The sequence below is a fragment of the Lactuca serriola genome, chromosome 2, assembly GCF_051521515.1.
Source record: "Lactuca serriola cultivar US96UC23 chromosome 2, Lser_US96UC23_V15, whole genome shotgun sequence".
Taxonomy (NCBI): Eukaryota; Viridiplantae; Streptophyta; class Magnoliopsida; order Asterales; family Asteraceae; genus Lactuca; species Lactuca serriola.
The window spans coordinates 198,867,687-198,886,156 of NC_136409.1; the positions used below are offsets into that span (position 1 = coordinate 198,867,687).

General features: G+C 34.0%; 1 protein-coding gene and 1 non-coding gene across 2 annotated transcripts; both read right to left on the reverse strand.

The window, feature by feature from the left end:
• Positions 1-377: 377 nt before the first annotated feature.
• LOC145089943 (uncharacterized) lies at positions 378-1,859 on the reverse strand. The gene has a single exon (XM_079028320.1). The coding sequence runs from the start codon at positions 1,857-1,859 to the stop codon at positions 378-380; it is 1,482 nt and encodes a 493-aa protein (XP_078884446.1).
• An 11,464-nt stretch (positions 1,860-13,323) lies between these two features.
• On the reverse strand, positions 13,324-13,397 carry TRNAR-UCG (transfer RNA arginine (anticodon UCG)). The gene has a single exon. It is a non-coding gene; the product is annotated as a tRNA-Arg (tRNA).
• Positions 13,398-18,470: the final 5,073 nt, after the last annotated feature.

Sequence of the window (18,470 nt, forward strand, 5' to 3'; positions counted from 1 at the left end):
AAATTTCCATAAAATCAGCACAAACTCTGCATCAGGAGAGATTGCAATAAAAAAAATGAAAATCACCAAGATTCTTGAATGCATTCTAAACATGTAGCTTTTTCTGGACAATTAACACAAGTATGGAGACCATATTAAAGACAATGGACAGAATTGGGACAACTTTTATTTGAATCTTGTTCTTGATTACAACGTATCTTACATTTAATGACTTAAATGGTTCCCATCAAGTCTTCAAGAACTATACCTCAATCTATTTTGCTATTCAAATGGAAAGAAAACAAAGTATTTACCTTTCCAAAATCATGTACACCACCTTTTAAGAGATGCAATTCCTTTTCTAGTGTTGCAATTATAAACTTGTCATACAAAATGCTTCACAATTCCACTATGGAATCCATATTAGTCCCTGGAGTCACAGATTTCAACTTCTTCAAGAAATCATTATCATCATCAGTGGAGGAAGGTGGTGACACAGTAGCCATAACAACAGAATTATCTTGATTCCCAACATTAATTCCAAAAACCTTGTGAAAATTTTCCTTAAGTTCTTCCACCAATGTTGTATAGAACACTTGATTCAAAGAAACCACATGGATAATAAGAACACCATGATCATCAAGAAGTGATCTCAAACTTTCAAAAACAGGTTTCTTAACAAATTCTGGTGGTGGAGCACTAAACCCATTTTTAGCCTCCCTTGAATCCAAATCAACAAAAATCACATCAAATTTAGGATGATACTCTTGTGGTACATTTTCATCAACCTTTGAATCATCTCTGTCTCCTTCTGGTATATCATCATCAACCTTCAGTTCATCTGAGTCCTCTTCTGGCTTTGGGGGTGGAAAGTTTTGAATAGTTTCTATGGCATCTCCAACAATTAGTCGATTAAACCCTGAATTGTTTAACCCAAAATGAAATCTGGCAGCAGATATAACCATAGCATCGGCCTCCACTCCAGTAACTACAAACCCCATTTCAGTGTCCAAGAAATTTAACAAAACGCCACCACCAACCCCTAAACATAAAGCTGTTGGAGCTAAAGATTGGTGAATTTGCTCATTGAGATGTGAAGCAATCAAGAACATACCGGCAACCATGGGAATCAAGTATTGTTGAACCAAAACTGTTGTATCAGCATTAAACTTTGCGCCTTCTATTGACCTCAAACTTTGCAAATTTGTCAGTGTAGTAGCTTCGTCATAGGGAATGATAGGAACAAGAAGGGCCTCCGATTGTATCACTTTAGGCATTCTCTTAAATCGCAATCTCCTCCGGAGTTGTTTATTGCGATCATCACCACCGACCAACTCAACATCTTCAACAAGAAATTCACCAACAATGGGGCTCAGAAATTTGGCTACAGTCACACGATACGCTACATCATCTTCATCTGTCAAGAATAGGGTTTCTGGAAAAGCATTATCAGAACTCTTTTTGGGATACCAGGACATCAGTAGTGGTTTCAATTCGTTTTTTAGTTTCTCCTGCTCCTCGGAATCAAGAACCGGAAGGGATTTATAAACGGAAGCGCCAAGATGAGGCGGAATATTACCGATTAGAAAGAGGCGGGAGACGCCATGGAATTTGAATAGGAGCTGAAAATGGCCTGATTCAGTACAGAAGGTCCAGTCTGTTTCCCGGTTCCTCGGTACAATCACGGCAGCGATTATTGGGGATTCATCGTCAGCTTTGGCCATCGGAGAATCGAGTACGGCGACGCGGAGTGCTGGAGCGTGGAGCCACCGGCGGTGGTTGAGGGAATTTACCATTGTGAATGTGATGAACTGCGACGGGGTTACTGCTTCGAATTTCGATGGATCGATCTCAGAGAGAAGTTCAAATTGCGTCGTCATCGTTGATGAGATGATTGGAAGTTAGTTACGTTGCATGAATGAATCGGAGTTGTTGAAACTTGAAACTGTTTTGAAGATGAATGAGAGAAGACGTTTGATTTGAAATTATATAGACAAAATTTCCTTCATCCTTCCAGCCAAGCGTTCTAACAGAGTAACAGAAAAACTAAACGAACTGAATTTCTATAACCGTTTTATTCAACTGATCTTTTTCTATTAATATTTTTTTTCCTTTGAATTATTTTCTAAATATTTTTTTGAAGGGCTTCGATAATTTTATAACAAATCAGAAAAAGGTAATTACGTTTCCTAAAGTTATGTTTGATTGAACATCCACAAAATTGCTTGGAATCAATGGAGAAATTCGATAATTCATGTAAACTCAGCCACAATAATAACGCAAATTAGATATATACATGAACTAATGTTTATATGACACACATATGGAAAAAAAAAATTGATTTAGGGATGGATATCTTTGTTAATTAGTAAAAACACATAAAATCTTCGGATAACACACAAACGAGTTTTTGAAAGTGTGAGGGTTTTTATAAAGTACCTTTGAAAATTTAGGGTTCCCTTTCAAGTTACACACAAAATTACATGAAAGAACAATTTTATTTTAAAATGGTAAACTTTTCAAACTCATAAGTTAACCAAAATATACCGGTTTACACTTTGCATCACCCATGATGTTACTGATTTTTATATATGTATAATATTTAAGATATAGTTTCTGGTGAATTAAGTTTAGCTATATGCAATAATATACTTTGCTTTGTAAAAATGAATTGTTACATGTTTTTTTTTACAACCACATTGAAGAAATATATAAAAAACCACTTAGAAAAAACATTTGTAAAAAATAATAATAATTTGTAAAAACAAACAAATCACTACTAGAAATCTGAGTGAATTCCTACGGAAATTAGTGATGAGAATTTTTCCATCGGAAATTAGTGATGAAATTCCAACGGAATTGTAAAAAAGATAAAAACCTTAATTTTTGTGACGGAATACTGACACAATAGTGACGAAAATAACTTCCGTCGGTAATTACCGGCGGAATGTAAGCGAAATCAGTGACTTGGGCTATCCGTCGATACAACAAAAATTCTTTTTTAGGAATTAAATTGACTTTTTCTACTAATAACATTATAAAAATAATTCAATTACTATTATTAGTATTAGTAATTAACTTTTTCTACCAAAACTTATGCCATGAAATGTATATGTCAATTCGTCATTTTTGATTTTATTCTTATTTATATATGTATCATGGCTCTTTGCTAAAGTATATAATAAATCAATTTTTTCGATTATGAATACAAAATCTAATTAAATATTTGTTATGTTGCAGTAATTATAGTAATTATGCATTGTCTGGAGAAAGATGTGGATGAACTAGTCTTGGTTTGGTTGGTGGTTTTCATTGTACACATATGGGTGGTGGTGTGCTTTTATGTTTCTTATTAAAGCAATAGGTGTGAAACCCATGTATTACATGGGTTAATTAAAAAAAATTAAATATCAAAATGTAAACATTAAGTATTTTTTAAAAGTAATTTTAAAATAAGGAAGGAAAAAACATATTTATTTCAATTTAAGATCATATTTATTACATTTAATACTTTACTTATATAGCTATATGTATTATGTGGCTTTTTTAATTTTAAAAATTAAAAAAACCTAGAAATTGACATATGTATATTATTTATTTTAAAAATACCATAAAATGACAAGTGTCAAAATTTATGAGAGATTGACATGTGTCAAAACTGATCTTCATTTATTGGAGTAGATTGTACTTTGTAAGTACATTGCTAAAGGAGACACTTAGGTAAATAACAATTTTAAATTTTAAAGGTATGATGTTTCAGATTTTTTTTTAATGTAAGTATATTGCTAAAAGCGGCTTAAAACCCTTTTTGTGCTTACAAAATTTACTTTTTATATTCGTATTGTGTTTTTACTGTAGGTTGAATATGAATGTGTTCACGAAGAGATTTGCGAGAATATGCATCTTCCAAATCATAACATAAGAGTAAATCAAGAATTATACTTAACTTTGAAATCAAATATGTATATAAAATTTGGATTAAATTGTTTGGTTTTGGATTATGTTATTTTGGTATTTAATGACTAATATTTGATTTTTGGATTATGAAAGGTTTTTAAATACTAATAGTTGGTTTTGGATTTAGTAATAGTTATTTGATGTTTTTTATATTTAAATGTAAAGTCTTTTTTTCTGTATTTTGGGCAGAAAAAAATTGGATATTTTAAGTTTTTAAAATTTTTATCAATTTTATGACGGATTAGTGACGGAAATAGTACTTACGTCGGAAATCCATAGCAAAACAGTCAGTCGCTAATCTATCAAAATGCAGTCAAACATAGTCAAAGTACATTTGGTCGGAAATCCGTCACTATAAGTGTCCGTCGGTATTCCGTCAATAAAAGTGTCCGTCAGTATTCTGTCAATAATGTGTTCGTCGATACTCCGTCACTATCCTGTTGTTAATTTGGTCAAAGAAGTTGAACGAAAGACCGTTGCTATCTGTCGGTAATCCGTCACAAATTCTGTCAGTAATATTTACCCACAGGGCTTTTTACAACAGACCTAATTCCATCGAAAATTGGCTTTAGTGACGGATTTCTGACAGATATGGCTGTCGGAAATTGCCCAGTTTTCTAGTAGTGAATCTTAAAAAACCATAAGCATAAAAGCGGACATTTTAAAAAGTTATAAAAAAATAATTCTATAAATACAATTTTTTTAAGATCTATATCGTTAAATAAGATTTAAAAGAATTTGCAAGAAATATAATCTTGTAAATGAAAAAACTAGTTTTTAAAAAGAAAATAAAAACAAAGTTTAAAAAAAGGTTTGGATAATTTGTTACGGACATTTGGACAAAATTCACATAAAATAATCAAACATTTGTCAAAATTGTAAAAAACAAAAGTTGAGGGATCATATGTGAGCCAACATCTTGTATGAGTCGGGTTTTGCTTTGAATGGGGTGGACTTGTGTTAGATCTAAAGAGGGTTAGACTTTTATGACCCGTGTGCAAAAATAAATAAATAACAAGTTACTATAGTTACGGTCCAAACATATGACATCAAGGTTAAATAAAACAGGCTACACAACTAAGGCAACCATGATTTATGCCTATAGCTTTAAACATAAAACTTACAAAGTCACAATAGATGATTATAGTACATGCATCGATAAATGTTAATAGTAGATAATTTGCTTTGTTTCACTCTTATATCCACATGATTTCAATTGAAAATGGAAATGTTGATGATTTTATATTGGTGGCAAGAGATACCGATGGAATTGAATGATGAGATGGATACTTGGAGGAAGACGTTGGAAGAGAAATAATTAAAATTTAGTATAGTACGTAATGAGATAATATCTTTAGTCCAATTCAACGAGAAGACTAATAAGGAGGGAGTAGAAGTTTGCATGCGGGAGTAAGTATTATACGCAAAGGAGAGATCATGTATATGAGATCTATCTCCTAGTAAAGGATATAAAAGTCAATGTTATCGAGTATATAATGATAAGATGGTTAAAGTATTTAATAATTTTAGTGTCACTTGACCATTTGGTGTAATTAGAATTAAAATGACTTCTAATAGGGCATCAAATAGTGATAAAAACAAGTTAGATGGTGCGAAGTGTACACTTGTTTAGTTGACGAGTTTGATCTCGAGCATGATGAAAAATAGGTGTCAAGGGGCCACAACGCTTAACGAGGTCAAAAGGCACCACACCTTGCAAAGTCTAAAGAGCAGAACCCATAATGGTGGAGAAACATGATTAAGGTGAATGGATATCTATAACTTACAAGTTTAGGTCTACTCAGAGGTAGCTTACAATGGTGCCATAGCCACAACAAGTCGGTTATAACATTGTCCTTTGGGGTTACACACAAGAACAAAATGAGTAAAACTGGAAAGAGATTAATTAAAGGGTTTTATGTAACATCCCGATTTCCGAAAATGAGATTTAGTGATTTCATGAAATTAAGGAAGTCTACTCGACGAGTTGGAGGCCCCAACTCGTCGTGTAGAGTTTAGTCAGCCTGTGTGATTTATGTAGTCTACTCGACGAGTTGGAGGACCCCGAATCGACGAGTAGGAGCTGGAAGATGAAACCCTAATTTCCAGGGTTTTGCACCCTATTTAAAGGATCATTAGCCTCCCCCAGCCTCCCTTACCGTCCCTCTTGAGCTCAGAAAACCCTAATCGCGATTTTACTCCATTTTGTGTGTTAAGAAGCTTGGAAGGTGAATTTGTGCAGAGGACTTGAAGTCTAAGGAACTTGGAACAAGGAGAAGCTTTTGGATTCGACTTCTACTTCATCTTGGCATCATGTGGAAGGTAACAAGTTGTTACCTTGACTTCTCTTTAGCTAGATCTCTCCATGCTTAAGTTAAGGGCCATTTTAGCATATATGTGAACCATTTCGGGTATTGGTCATGATCTGAAGTTGTAATTTCAGATCTAGACTCCTCTAGGTCCCTATAACCATAAAATTATCAGATTTAGCAAGCTTGGGCCCTTGTTTTTGGGTTAAACCTTTCCTTTAACTTGGTTTTGGCATCTAGGACCATGCATTCACGTGAAGTTTGCAACTGTACGTGGAAACCATGCCCTAAGAGGTTAGATCTGCATTTTGGAGCTTTGGGGTAGTTTAAAAACGTCTGAATGAGAATGGACTGAAGGGACTCGACAAGTTACATGGCATAAAGTTTTGGATTTTGTTTTAGGTACTTCAGATGATCGCGGTAAGGCGAAGGCGTGATCGTAAACCTCCTCATGTTTTCATGATCTGGATTTCTGGGATACCGTGATGTTTAAAATATTTTGAAAACACTTTGTAATAACTTAATGGTTTGAATGGTTGAAAAAGTTTTAAATTGTCTTGATTTTTTTGGGGTTTCATTTTAGTTTGTTAATTAATTTATTGATTGATTAATTAAATGAAACTTGAAAAATCCGGAATGTTCTAAATAAAAGGATTTGAATATCAAATAATTACCAAAGTTAAGGATATTTGTTCTGAGACAAGATAATTATCTGTTAGGTTTTGAATCTTTCCCCTATAAATAGAGAGGCCTAAAAGTGGATTTGTGTGCTAGATAAAATAGTCAAAAGTCAAAACCCTCATAAATTCAGTGGTGCTCTTAAATGTCGAAATACTCGAAACCCTCGTTGACGTGTCACGATAGAAGGTCCCATGCGTCGCGTAGCAGGCTACGAGTTTTAGATTTGTCTGATTCTCGAGCAGGTTCCAGGTTGGGTGTTTTCCAATGTTGTTTGTTTCTTCGGTGCAATTAAAAAATATGGATTCTCCATTGGATTCTCTAAAGTTTGATTAAGTGGCGAAGACTAAGACATTGAAGACCACAAAAGCATGTTCTCTTTCTTTCTTCTTCTTGCTTTATTAGGTTGCCTAGACATGGTTGAACATGGATCATTTCTTGGGTTCATGAGTTTATGTTTTGATTATATGTATGCTTCCATTGTGCGCCTTTGTGGCCAAAAGACCTCATAACCTAACAATGGTATCAGAGCCTACCTGTCCATGTCTATGACACATTAGGATTTCCATTCCTTTGTGTTTAATTGAGTTTGTATGTTCATATAAGATTCGATCTCTAAAACTTTAAATTAGTTTTAAATGTTTTTAGAATTGACTGATAATATCGTAAGGATTTAAATAATTTTTCAGCCTACGCGATACATAGGCCACGCTATGTTGTGCGTAGGGGTCGATAAAATAAACCTTAATTTTCCCCTTTTGAAATTGTGTCTTCCAGATACACAACGTGTAGGTCCTCCTACACGGTGCGTATTGTTCTTGGAAAGGCTTTTTTTTTTGTTTCAAGCACATTTGTCCCTTGCATGTCTGCCTCGATTTCGAATACATGCAAACCTGTCAATTTTTTTGGAGTTGGAAAACATCATACTAATTAGTTAAATACCAAATGGCTTCAAACCCAGCTGGACCAGATGTTGCCCTCCCTCCTTGAGGTCGGGTATTCAATTCTCGTTCGGAACATATGTGACATTAGGAGTAGTTTAGTAGGACTAGGTTAGATTTGTCATTCCAAAAAAATAGGTTTAGTTATTTAATTAATGCTTAATTAATTAATTAAGGGTCAAATATTGAATATATGTTTAAATTAATTATTGACATTGCATTCTCACATGTCGAATTGAATTAAAAGACATAAAATTTTAAAAAGTTTTAATTCCCTAATATATATATATATATATATATATATATATATATATATATATATATATGTATATATCACATATGTGAACGCATTGTCAGTCTTACCATGACTATGCTCACCCACTCTCATACTATAAGGAAGGTTTAAGTGGGTCTTTCCGATTCCAAATGAGGTTAACTTTTAAAAGCGTTAGTGCTAGCCACCCTCACTGCATTCTTACGTTCTAAGTTGAGCTACCGAAAAGGTTTGATAAGACGATGTGTCTAGCTAAAAAGTTTTAACATAAAAGTATTAAAACAAAATCTCGTTTTAGAATAAGTAAAAACGTGAGTCTTAAGCTATCCATGAAAAAAATACACATTTTCATATATTATGTTGACGATGCGTGTGTGGTTTTCCGGCACATCAATATGGGGATATAATTATAAAAGGATGTGATAATCACGATTCTCAAGAATTACTTGAGCTAAATACCATCGTTCCTTTGCATGGTTAATTCATCATTTTGATTTAAGATCCTCGACTAATCCAATCATGAATGCTAAAATGAACATTAAATAGATTAACATGCAATTAACTAAAGTCAGTAAATCTCGAAAAATCTTGGAATTTCATAGAGATTGAAATTGGCAAAAGTTTGCCTACCTAAGTAATTTCATTGTGTAATTTCAGCTAGTCCACTTTGCATCTTGAAGCGAAATATGGATCCTAACCTTTTATTAAATAATGTTATAACTGGGTAATTATCTTAAAAAGAGTATTGAATAAACTAATCTTAAACTTTGTTTATTCTTATAAATGACTGCAGGTGATAGTGCACCTGTTCACCCGCATATACCTTATCATCAAACTTCTCATTGCTTCTACTTCTCTCGCGAAACAAACTTGTTGGTCCGAACTATCTTGAATGGATTTGTTCTCTAAGTATCACCCTTAGATACGAAAAGAAGGAATATATTTTGGATGAGTACCTATTTATTTATTTAATTTGCTTCCTCATTTAATTTTGTTTTGGGCTTTGAAGATCTTGGACTTAACCTTTTGGGCTTGGTGGGGGTGTCGTACACTAGGTGTACCGCCTTATGTACGCAGGGCAAACACGAGTAAGTGAGTCACGGATGCCATACACATACACAAAACGTACAAGCTGGTATGCACGACGTGTGTGTCCAGACCCAAAGACCTAATATTTAGGGTTTAAGCACTATTTAAAGAACATTATGTCCCAAGGATCTTTTCTATCAGCCTCCCTCTTGTCCCTAATCAACCTCCATGAAACCCTAACTCCATTTTTGAGTGTTCTTGAGCTTAGAGGGTCATTTTGGGTATATTTTGGTGCTTTTGAAGGAAGGTGATCATCTTGAAGCTTCATTGGAAGAGTGAGAGCTTGTGGATCCGGAGCTTCATCATCATTTGGCACTCTTTGGAGGTATAAAGTTCTGAACTTGATGTGTCATAGCTTAGATCTAGTTTTAGCTTGATTTTGGTTAACTTTTGGTCCTATGGGTGAGTTTTGGTGGCTTGATGCAATACCATAAGTCAACATCTAGTTATGAGTTGTTGCTCTTGACGTTTATGAGGTTTCTAAGTCTTAAAGTCAACATCTTTTGGGTTGAAACTCACCCATGCATGAGTTGAGTTCATTTTATGGAAGTAGAAATGTTATATTTCGAGTTTCAATTCATTTGGGGCATGTAAAGTCACCAAGTCAGTGACTTTATGGTTCTAGACGTTGATTATGACTCAGATATATGGTTTGGACCCTTGGACTTTAGCAATAAGAGCTTAATGGAAAAGTTGGCTATATGGATGAGTACGTTGGGCGTACAAGCTTATACACGCAGTGTACAAGCCAAGCAGTGAGTACACTTAGCGTACATCTTAGTACGCTCCGCGTACTCAGTCAGAGGGATTTTGCAAGTTGGGCCGAGGGTTTGGGTTTCCTGTTGGGCTTGGGTTTATGAGCTCTTGTTGGGCCTTCTAAGATCAAGTGTCTTGGACTTGGAAAAGATTATTGGGCTTAGGGAAGGCTCATGAAAGGGTTGGTCCCAACTAGGAAAATTGGGTCATGAAGGATTATTTGGTTTTGGGCCTTTTAGATTTTGGATTTGGGCCTTAGTTCTGGGTTAACTAGATCAAAGGTAAAATGGTAATTTTACCCCAAATATGGATTATTCGATATACTTTAGAACCCAAGTGTTAATTGGGTGTTATTTTGTACTGATAGCTCGGGGAGTCGTTAGGACAGCAACTAGGTATCTTCAGTGAGATTCAGCATTCGAGGTGAGTTTCCTCACCATGTATAGCATGTCGAAGGCACCAATGCCGACCCATGATATGATCAGTTTAAATACTTATTGTCTGTGTGACAAAAGTATGTATATGTGCTTGTATGTTTTCTGGGCGGGGCCCGATGATTATCCTGTATGTTATTACTTGCTATATGATTTGTATGTGGGTGGGGCCCATTATCCGAGTTAGAGAGGGGCCCGTTATACTCATTGGGCGGGGCCCGTTATGCGAGTTAGGGCGGGGCCCGTTATACTATTTGGGCTAGGCCCGTTATATGATATGTATGTATGGTATGCGTATTTTGGGGAACTCATTAAGCTTAGTGCTTACGGTTTTTAGTTTATGTTTCAGGTACTTCCGGTTCTAGGGGGAAGAGCTCGAGTTGACTCCATTGCACACACCATATGGATTCTGTTTATGGACACACTCTAATTTTATGATTTTTGATATACTTATTTTTCTGGGTTGTATGAACAATGTTTTGGAATACTGTTTTTACTTAAATTAAAAATGAAATTTTTGGGTCATATTTTTTGGATGTTACAAGTTGGTATCAGAGCCTTGGTTTGAGGGATTTGGGCACACTCGCGGGTGTGTCTGAACTCAAACTAAGGATTTGGTAAAGTTATTTTTTCCAAAAAGAGATATATTTTAAGAAAAGGTTTTTCTAAAATAAGAGAGGGTGTTGTGCATGCAATCAGCTGAGCTCAAGTAAGTTTCCCAAAATACTCATACATGTTATTAGATATGCTTTGATCTGTGAATATGTGAATCACATGCTATTTAAGGCTAAGGATTTGCTCAGTTTTGCATGATAGAATGCTAGGAGAGATGCCTTTGTATGTCTATTGTGTGAGCTTTTAGAATTGCATGCTAGTGCTGATCAGTCGGTGATAGGATGACCTGATTAGGTGATGCTTGGTTCTGATTACTTGATGCCCGAATGTTGCCTGCTTTGTGCTTTTAGGAGTTCTAACTAACTTTAGCTAACTAGTAAGCGAATATGCTAAGTCACGTATTATAAAAACTAGAAAATATAGAAGGTTAGGTTTTAACTCTATTGTGCAACTCTTGTTTGATTCCAACCGTTGTAGTGTGAGGCCTCTTATTCCAAGAATTATCTGGTCTTTTTGTAATATGTAATTGTATTCGTGAGCTAGTTAGAGGAAGTTAGCGGGAGTTCCTTCTACAGTTGATGGCGGAGAGTGGTGTGAAGTTTGCCCTAGGAAAACCTAGGATGATATTTAGTGTTGGGAGCCTTATCTGTGAGGGGAATTGTATGGTTATAAAGTGACTTGGTAGAGTCAATGTAATCATTGAGGAAAGTATGGATAAATGTGGAAGGTAGTATGGGTCTGTACTCTGTGCTATTGGAAGTAGAGGATCCGTACTCAACTCAAAGAGGGCTACGATGAATCCAGGGAGCTTGTTGAGTTGTAATTCCCCGATGTATATATATATATATATATATATATATATATATATATATATATATATATGATGCGCATTCTGATGGTTTGTCTAGTCTATTTTTAGTATGGTGGCATTGTGAGGCAGACCTGTTGGCAATTCTGGTGCCAGTGAGGGTTCGGGCTAAGGTTCTGGAGTCGGATAGCTTGATGAGCATGTATGGTATGTAGTATTTTGGGGAAACTAACTAAACTTTGTCCTTATTGTTTATGTTTAAAATGTTTTCAGGTACTGTTTATTTTTAAGGGGAAGAGCTCGACGTGATTTGAATCGCATCCACGGATGTTCTGCACTTAAGATATGATTTGTACTCTGATAAATATTTTATACATTATCCCACCTTGTTGGTTTTGGAACGAATGATTGATGATTTTGGTTGATTAAAAATAAAAAATTTTATTTAGTATTTTTTGGGATGTTACATGTGGTTTAAAACAATATATTTTAAGTATATGAAACCAAGAGGACATAAAATTAGGTTTAGAAAATTGTCTCGAAAAGATTCATGTGTCTACGAATACTTTTAATTAAAAGCCACCTATATTGTAATTGAATTCATAAAAAAAATGCCAAACTCTATTCAGCAAGAAAGACCCGAATCATTGTGAAATACATATTGATTGCCACTATAATTTAGTTGGCATGGTTACTACTCGATTGTAGTTTTTCAGTTTTTTTTAATTTTGATTTTTTTAAATTGCTAACAACTGTTTTCAATGTAAGCTCATTGCTAGCTTTACTATTATTTAACTATTGTGCGTTTATTAGGCTATGAAGTGTTTCTCGATCTTCGATGATGGATTGAACAAATTTGCCATCAATGCACACCTTCCTCCGCCATCTACAACCTTTGTAGATGGTTCCAATGATAGGGTATATATAGGTTCTAGTGGTTTATCGGTGGAAAAGGGAAGGAGATCCGTCTTTTTTTAGATGGAACATGATAGTCTCCGGTGTGTTTGTGTGTGTGGGTTTTACTGTTTTGAAAACCAACGACAGTGGTTCTGATTTAGCTTATCGATTTTTTTCACTGGGGTCACTGGATAGGTTGCATAAGGATTTATTTTTGAAAAATTATTGTTTGATTTCCTTTAGTTTGTCATAGAAGACGGATGAGGTGGGGAAGGACGACGTTGTTTGTTTCATCAAATGCCTCAAAGCTACCCCAAACCATATAGTCATTTTATGTATATTAGACACCAAAATCGAAATAGATTTAAACAATAAGGATCTTCCTAATGAAAATAAATAAATAAAGACCAAACGCAAGCTACCACAAACCATATGAACCAATGGTGGAATTTACTCTCTTTTGATAATTACCCAGTAAGATCCTTTGAGGCATTTGATGAAACAGGTTGTGACAGCTAAGATACATGAAATAGATTAATAGTGGAAAAAAATTCAAAGTGTAAAAAAGAATCAAAGAACAAAATAGCGACCACAGTGGGAGTCGAACCCACGACCTTTTGATCCGAAGTCAAACGCGCTAATCCACTGCGCTATGCGGTCCTCTGTGTTTATTCGTCCATAGCTATTTAGTTATATATGTCTTCTCTCATCATTTTTTTTTCCGCTGCCGCTTTTGTACTCCTCATCTGCTGCTCGTTTCTGTCCGCCGTTGATCCTGGTTTCAGTTGCTAGCGGCGGTGTTCTGATTTTCTGCCCCTTTGCCGGTTTGCCCCCTTCTCTATTTCATCCCGAACATTGAACTCCTCTCGTTTCTCGACTTTGTAATTCATTATTACTTTGAATAGCCTAATTTTTTTAAGAACGTTCTCGCAACAACAAACATAGCAGAAAAAAAATTTCAACAAACATTACTTGGAGTGAAAACTCCAATAAAATTTCTACATATTGGCCTCATAATCGATTTAGTCTCTATATTTATTTTTTATTCAATTAAGTCTCAAATACCGGTAATCGTATTCAATTTAACCCTTTGACCCGGTCAACAGGTCATTTAATTTTCAAAAATTACATTTTTGGCCCAGATTTCAAATTTTTTGATAAATTTGGTCCAAAATTTACATTTTTGGCCTAGATTTTAAATTTTGTTACAAATTTGATCCAAGCATTACTTTTTTGCCAAAATCTTAGAATTTTATTATGAATTCATCACAACTTTAGTTTTTTTTACAACTTTTTTTCTCTAAAAAATATTTCTAATATGTTTTTTCTTTATAAAATCATATTAATACAAAAAAAAAACGTATTTTCACATAAAAATCTTATATTTTCTATATAAAAACTTTTTTTAAAAAGTTTTTCGTATATGAAATATCTAGTTATAAAAATATATATTTATAAAGTATATAAATATATACAAATTCGTTTTTATAAAAAAAGGTATACAAAAACTTATTTTACAAAAAAATGTATACGAACACCTATCACCTTATATATATATATATATATATATATATATATATATATATATATATATATATATATATATATATAGGTGTGTATCTTCATTTTTTTACAAAATCGTGTTTTTTTTTTATAAAAACGTGTTTGAATAATTTTTATATAATACGTGTTTGTATACATTTTATAAAATCGTGTTTGTATACATTTTATAAAAACGTGTTTAAATAATTTTTTATATAATACGTGTTTGTATATATTTTATAAAATCGTGTTTGTGTATATACATTTGATAAAATATATACAAACACGTATTATATAAAAAATTACTAAAATAAGTTTTTATAAAAAAATGTAAACAAACACGATTTTAGAAAAAAAAATATAGATAAAATAGGTGTTTGTATACATTTTTTTATAAAAACGGATTTGTATATATTTATATACTTATTATATATTTATTTTTATAACTAGATATTTATATAAAAAAAGTTTTTAAAAAAAGTTTTTATATAGAAAATATAAAATTTTTAAGTGAAAATATGTTTTTTTTGTATAAGTATGATTTTATTAAGAAAAAACATATTAGAAAAAAATCTTTGAGAAAAAAAGTTGTAAAAAAAACTAAAATTAGGATGAATTCATAATAAAATTCTAAAATTTGAGCAAAAAGGGTAAAGTTTGAACCAAATTTGTAAAAAGTTTAAAATCTGGGACAAAAGTGTAAATTTTGGATCAAATTTGTAATAAATTTTGAAATCTGGGCAAAAAATATAATTTTTGAAACTTGGATGACCTGTTGACCGGGTCAAAGGGTTAAACTGAATTGAATAAAAAAAATATATGTAGGGACTTAATTGAATAAAAAAAATATATAAGGACTAAATCGATTATGAGACCAATATGTAGGGACTTTATTGCAGTTTTCCCTTACTTGGAGGTTGTTGGTAAAAAAATGGTTTAAACTCTTGAACTTATGTCTAAGGTTAAATGTGACAACTTATATAGTATAACCGTATAAGCATTAGGATAAAATCATAAGCTTTCCGGTAACATTAATCCACACAAATGTAATATATGTAAGCAATAAAACAAAATCATTTTTTTTTTTCATAGTTTTTATCATTAATAACAAAACATATTGCATTTATTCTAAAATATAAGTAATAGCTCATAAAATATTTTTGTCCCATATTGGATAAATGTATTACCAAGTATTCACCTTGGAAAGTTAGTCTAGTGGTAATTTCTACATTGTCCTTCGTTTTGAGTAAAGTTCACTTCATTATATGTATAAATTATAATGAACCCATTCAACTAATTTAACATTCACTCATAATTGTACTCCTACTATTTGTTATCTAATTCTAGTTCTTATATTATCATAAGACACTTTTAGAATATCCTAATCTCATAACACTGAAAATCACGTGTTATATCCTTTTAAATATGCCAATTTGTTATATTTGTGTTGTCAATGAAACAATTCCGGTTTACAAGCATAAATATAAGGGTAAATTACACGAATGGTCCTTGTGGTTTGGGGTAATCTATACGTTTGGTCCCTAAGAAGAATTTTTAACTCGGACCATCCCTATAGTTTGTTTTTGTTACGCGTTTTGTCCCTGATAGACATAAAATGACCGCATTACCCTTATTATATATATTTTGCCTTATTTATCCATTATGATAAATAATAAATAAAAACATAAATAAAAACCAATTAAAAAACTAAAATAAAATAAGAAAATGTGTACTGGCCATCATGATCCCTTAATCCCCATTCCTCCATCCATATAAGTTCGCCGAATCCACATGACATCGTCTTATACCCCACCGTCGACCACCTTCGTTGCCGGAAATCACCTCTTCCGCCCATTCGTTCATCTTTGCTACTGGTGTGTAACAGATTTACAACTCAGAAGGATATGGTGTGTAAGAGATAATCCATCACCGTCGACCATCATCCCTATGTCCTCCCCTCTCCCTGTAAAATTAAACCCCAGTGGTCGTCCTTGCACCTGGAGAACGAGAACAAGAACCAATTGCCATATTTTTTTATTTTTGGATGTTTTCGTTTCTACATCTTGGTGTTGAAAGGGAGACGAAGGGTGAAGGGAGGGGGAGTAAGTGGGTGATACGATAAAATAGGGTGAGAGTCGTCAGGTTTAGCTTTTCCCGATCTGATTTCTCCGGTGAATTCCTTCAGGTTTGATTTCTGGATATGCTTCAAATTTGTTCCTAGTTACTCTAGTGTCTTCTTCAAATGTGGTTTTTGGTTTGGTTTTATTAAGGTTTGGTTCAGATATGGTGGTTAATTTTCTGATTTTCCAATTTGCTTTTCTGATTTGATTTAGATTTAGGGGTAATTTGCTTATGACTTGGTTCTTGCTTTGATTTTTCGGCGATTTGCTTCAGACAAAAGGGTTTGTGATGGTTTGTAAGTAGTCTTATTGAAGAAGACAAAGGGGCTGGTGGTAGTTGGGTGGTGGAGAACCTGACGAAGAAGGCGAACAATAGGGGGTGGGTTGGATGAGGTGAAGGAAGACAACATATTGTTTATCAATTTTTAATAATAATAATATTACAAGTAATAACAATAAGAAATTATTATTAAAATATAATCTTAATTATAAAAAATAATCATGTAAGGGCTTTTTAAGGATGGTAGGGACTCAACACGTAACAAATACATATAAAATGGATGGTCCGAGTTAAAAATTCTTCTTAGGGACCAACGCGTAGATTACCCCAAACCACAAGGACCATTTCTGTAGTTTACTCTAAATATAACTTAGAATTCCTTTGGCCAAATAATTCCAAGCGTAAAAATACCATTCAATACAAATAATAATAATAATAATAATAATAGTAATAGTAAGACTACCATTGTTCTTGCACCATTTACATCAACCATAACATGCTAATTTCAATATTCGTGATTTTTAGACTAAAAATGCCACAATATTTCACAATCTATGTTTAATCAAGTTAGAATTACAAGAGAACATGTACATATTCCTTCATCATAGTCCATACTTAAACCATACATGCAAACTAAATTTCAAGAGTAGGTCTCATATACAAACCCAAATTATCATAGTTTCATCATTTAAAAGAGATCAAATGTGATGATATATTGATTTTTCAACCGTGGTGTTAAATTCCTATTAAAACACCTTAGACTTCACCCAAGAAGAACTTCCACAATCATAATTTGCATCTTGGGTTCACATATATTGGTGGCGATGGTAGTGGTGGTGGTAGCAAGTGGCAATAGTGGCGGCAGAGGTGGTGGTGGTTATGATGGTGACGGTGGTTGTGGTACTAGGGGTAGTGGTGGTGATGGATGATAGTGGTTGCATTATGGTGGCGGTGGTGGTGGCAGAGGGTGGTGATCATAGCAGTAGTGGTGGTGGTGGTAATGGGTGGTGGTCGTAGCGGTTGTGGTGATGGTGGCTAGTGGCAGTGGCAAAGGGGGTAATAGGTGGTGGTTCTGGCGGTGGTGGCAGGTGGCGGTGGTAGTAGGTGACAGTAGATGTGGTGGTGGTAGGTGGTAATGGAAGTGGTGACATGTGGCATATAGCGGTGACGACAATGGCGATTGTGGTGGTGACGATAATGACAATTGTACGCGGGGCGTATGTGGCCTGAGACTAAAATCCGAATCTTCGGAATTGTCCCCTATTTAAACTCATTTATGGCCTGTAGACCCTCACCTTTATTAGTCTCCTCACCTTTAAACGTCCCTAAACCCCTAAGTTGTCACTAGAGGTGATTTTGAACTTGAAGTGACAAAAAAGAGACATTTTTGGTGTGTCTGCAGGAAGAAGAACTTGTGGTGCAAGCCTTGGACGTGGTTGAGCTTCTAGATCCAGCATCTACTTTATCTTAGGGAGCTTTTGGAGGTATAAAGTCCATACCTTTCTTATCTATTGCTTAGATATCTTCTTAAGCTTGTTTTGATCCTTTTTGGTCCATTTGGTTGGTCTTGAAGAGTTAAGACCACTTGAGATGCCAAACATTGTACATCTAGATGTTTAGTGGACTCCTTAAGCTTAAAGGTTCAACTTTATGGTGTTTGTGACCTCCATGCAATTATTAAGTCATTTATTAAGCTCTTTTGAGCTATAGGTCCTCATTAAGCCATGCATGCATGTAAAGTTGGCAACTTTATGTGATTAACCACCCCAAACAAGTCAGATCTGAGTTTTG

Coding starts and splice junctions, on each gene's coding strand:
- LOC145089943 (XM_079028320.1), bottom strand. CDS start 1,859: ATGACGACGCAATTTGAACTTCTCTCTGAGATCGATCCATCGAAATTC.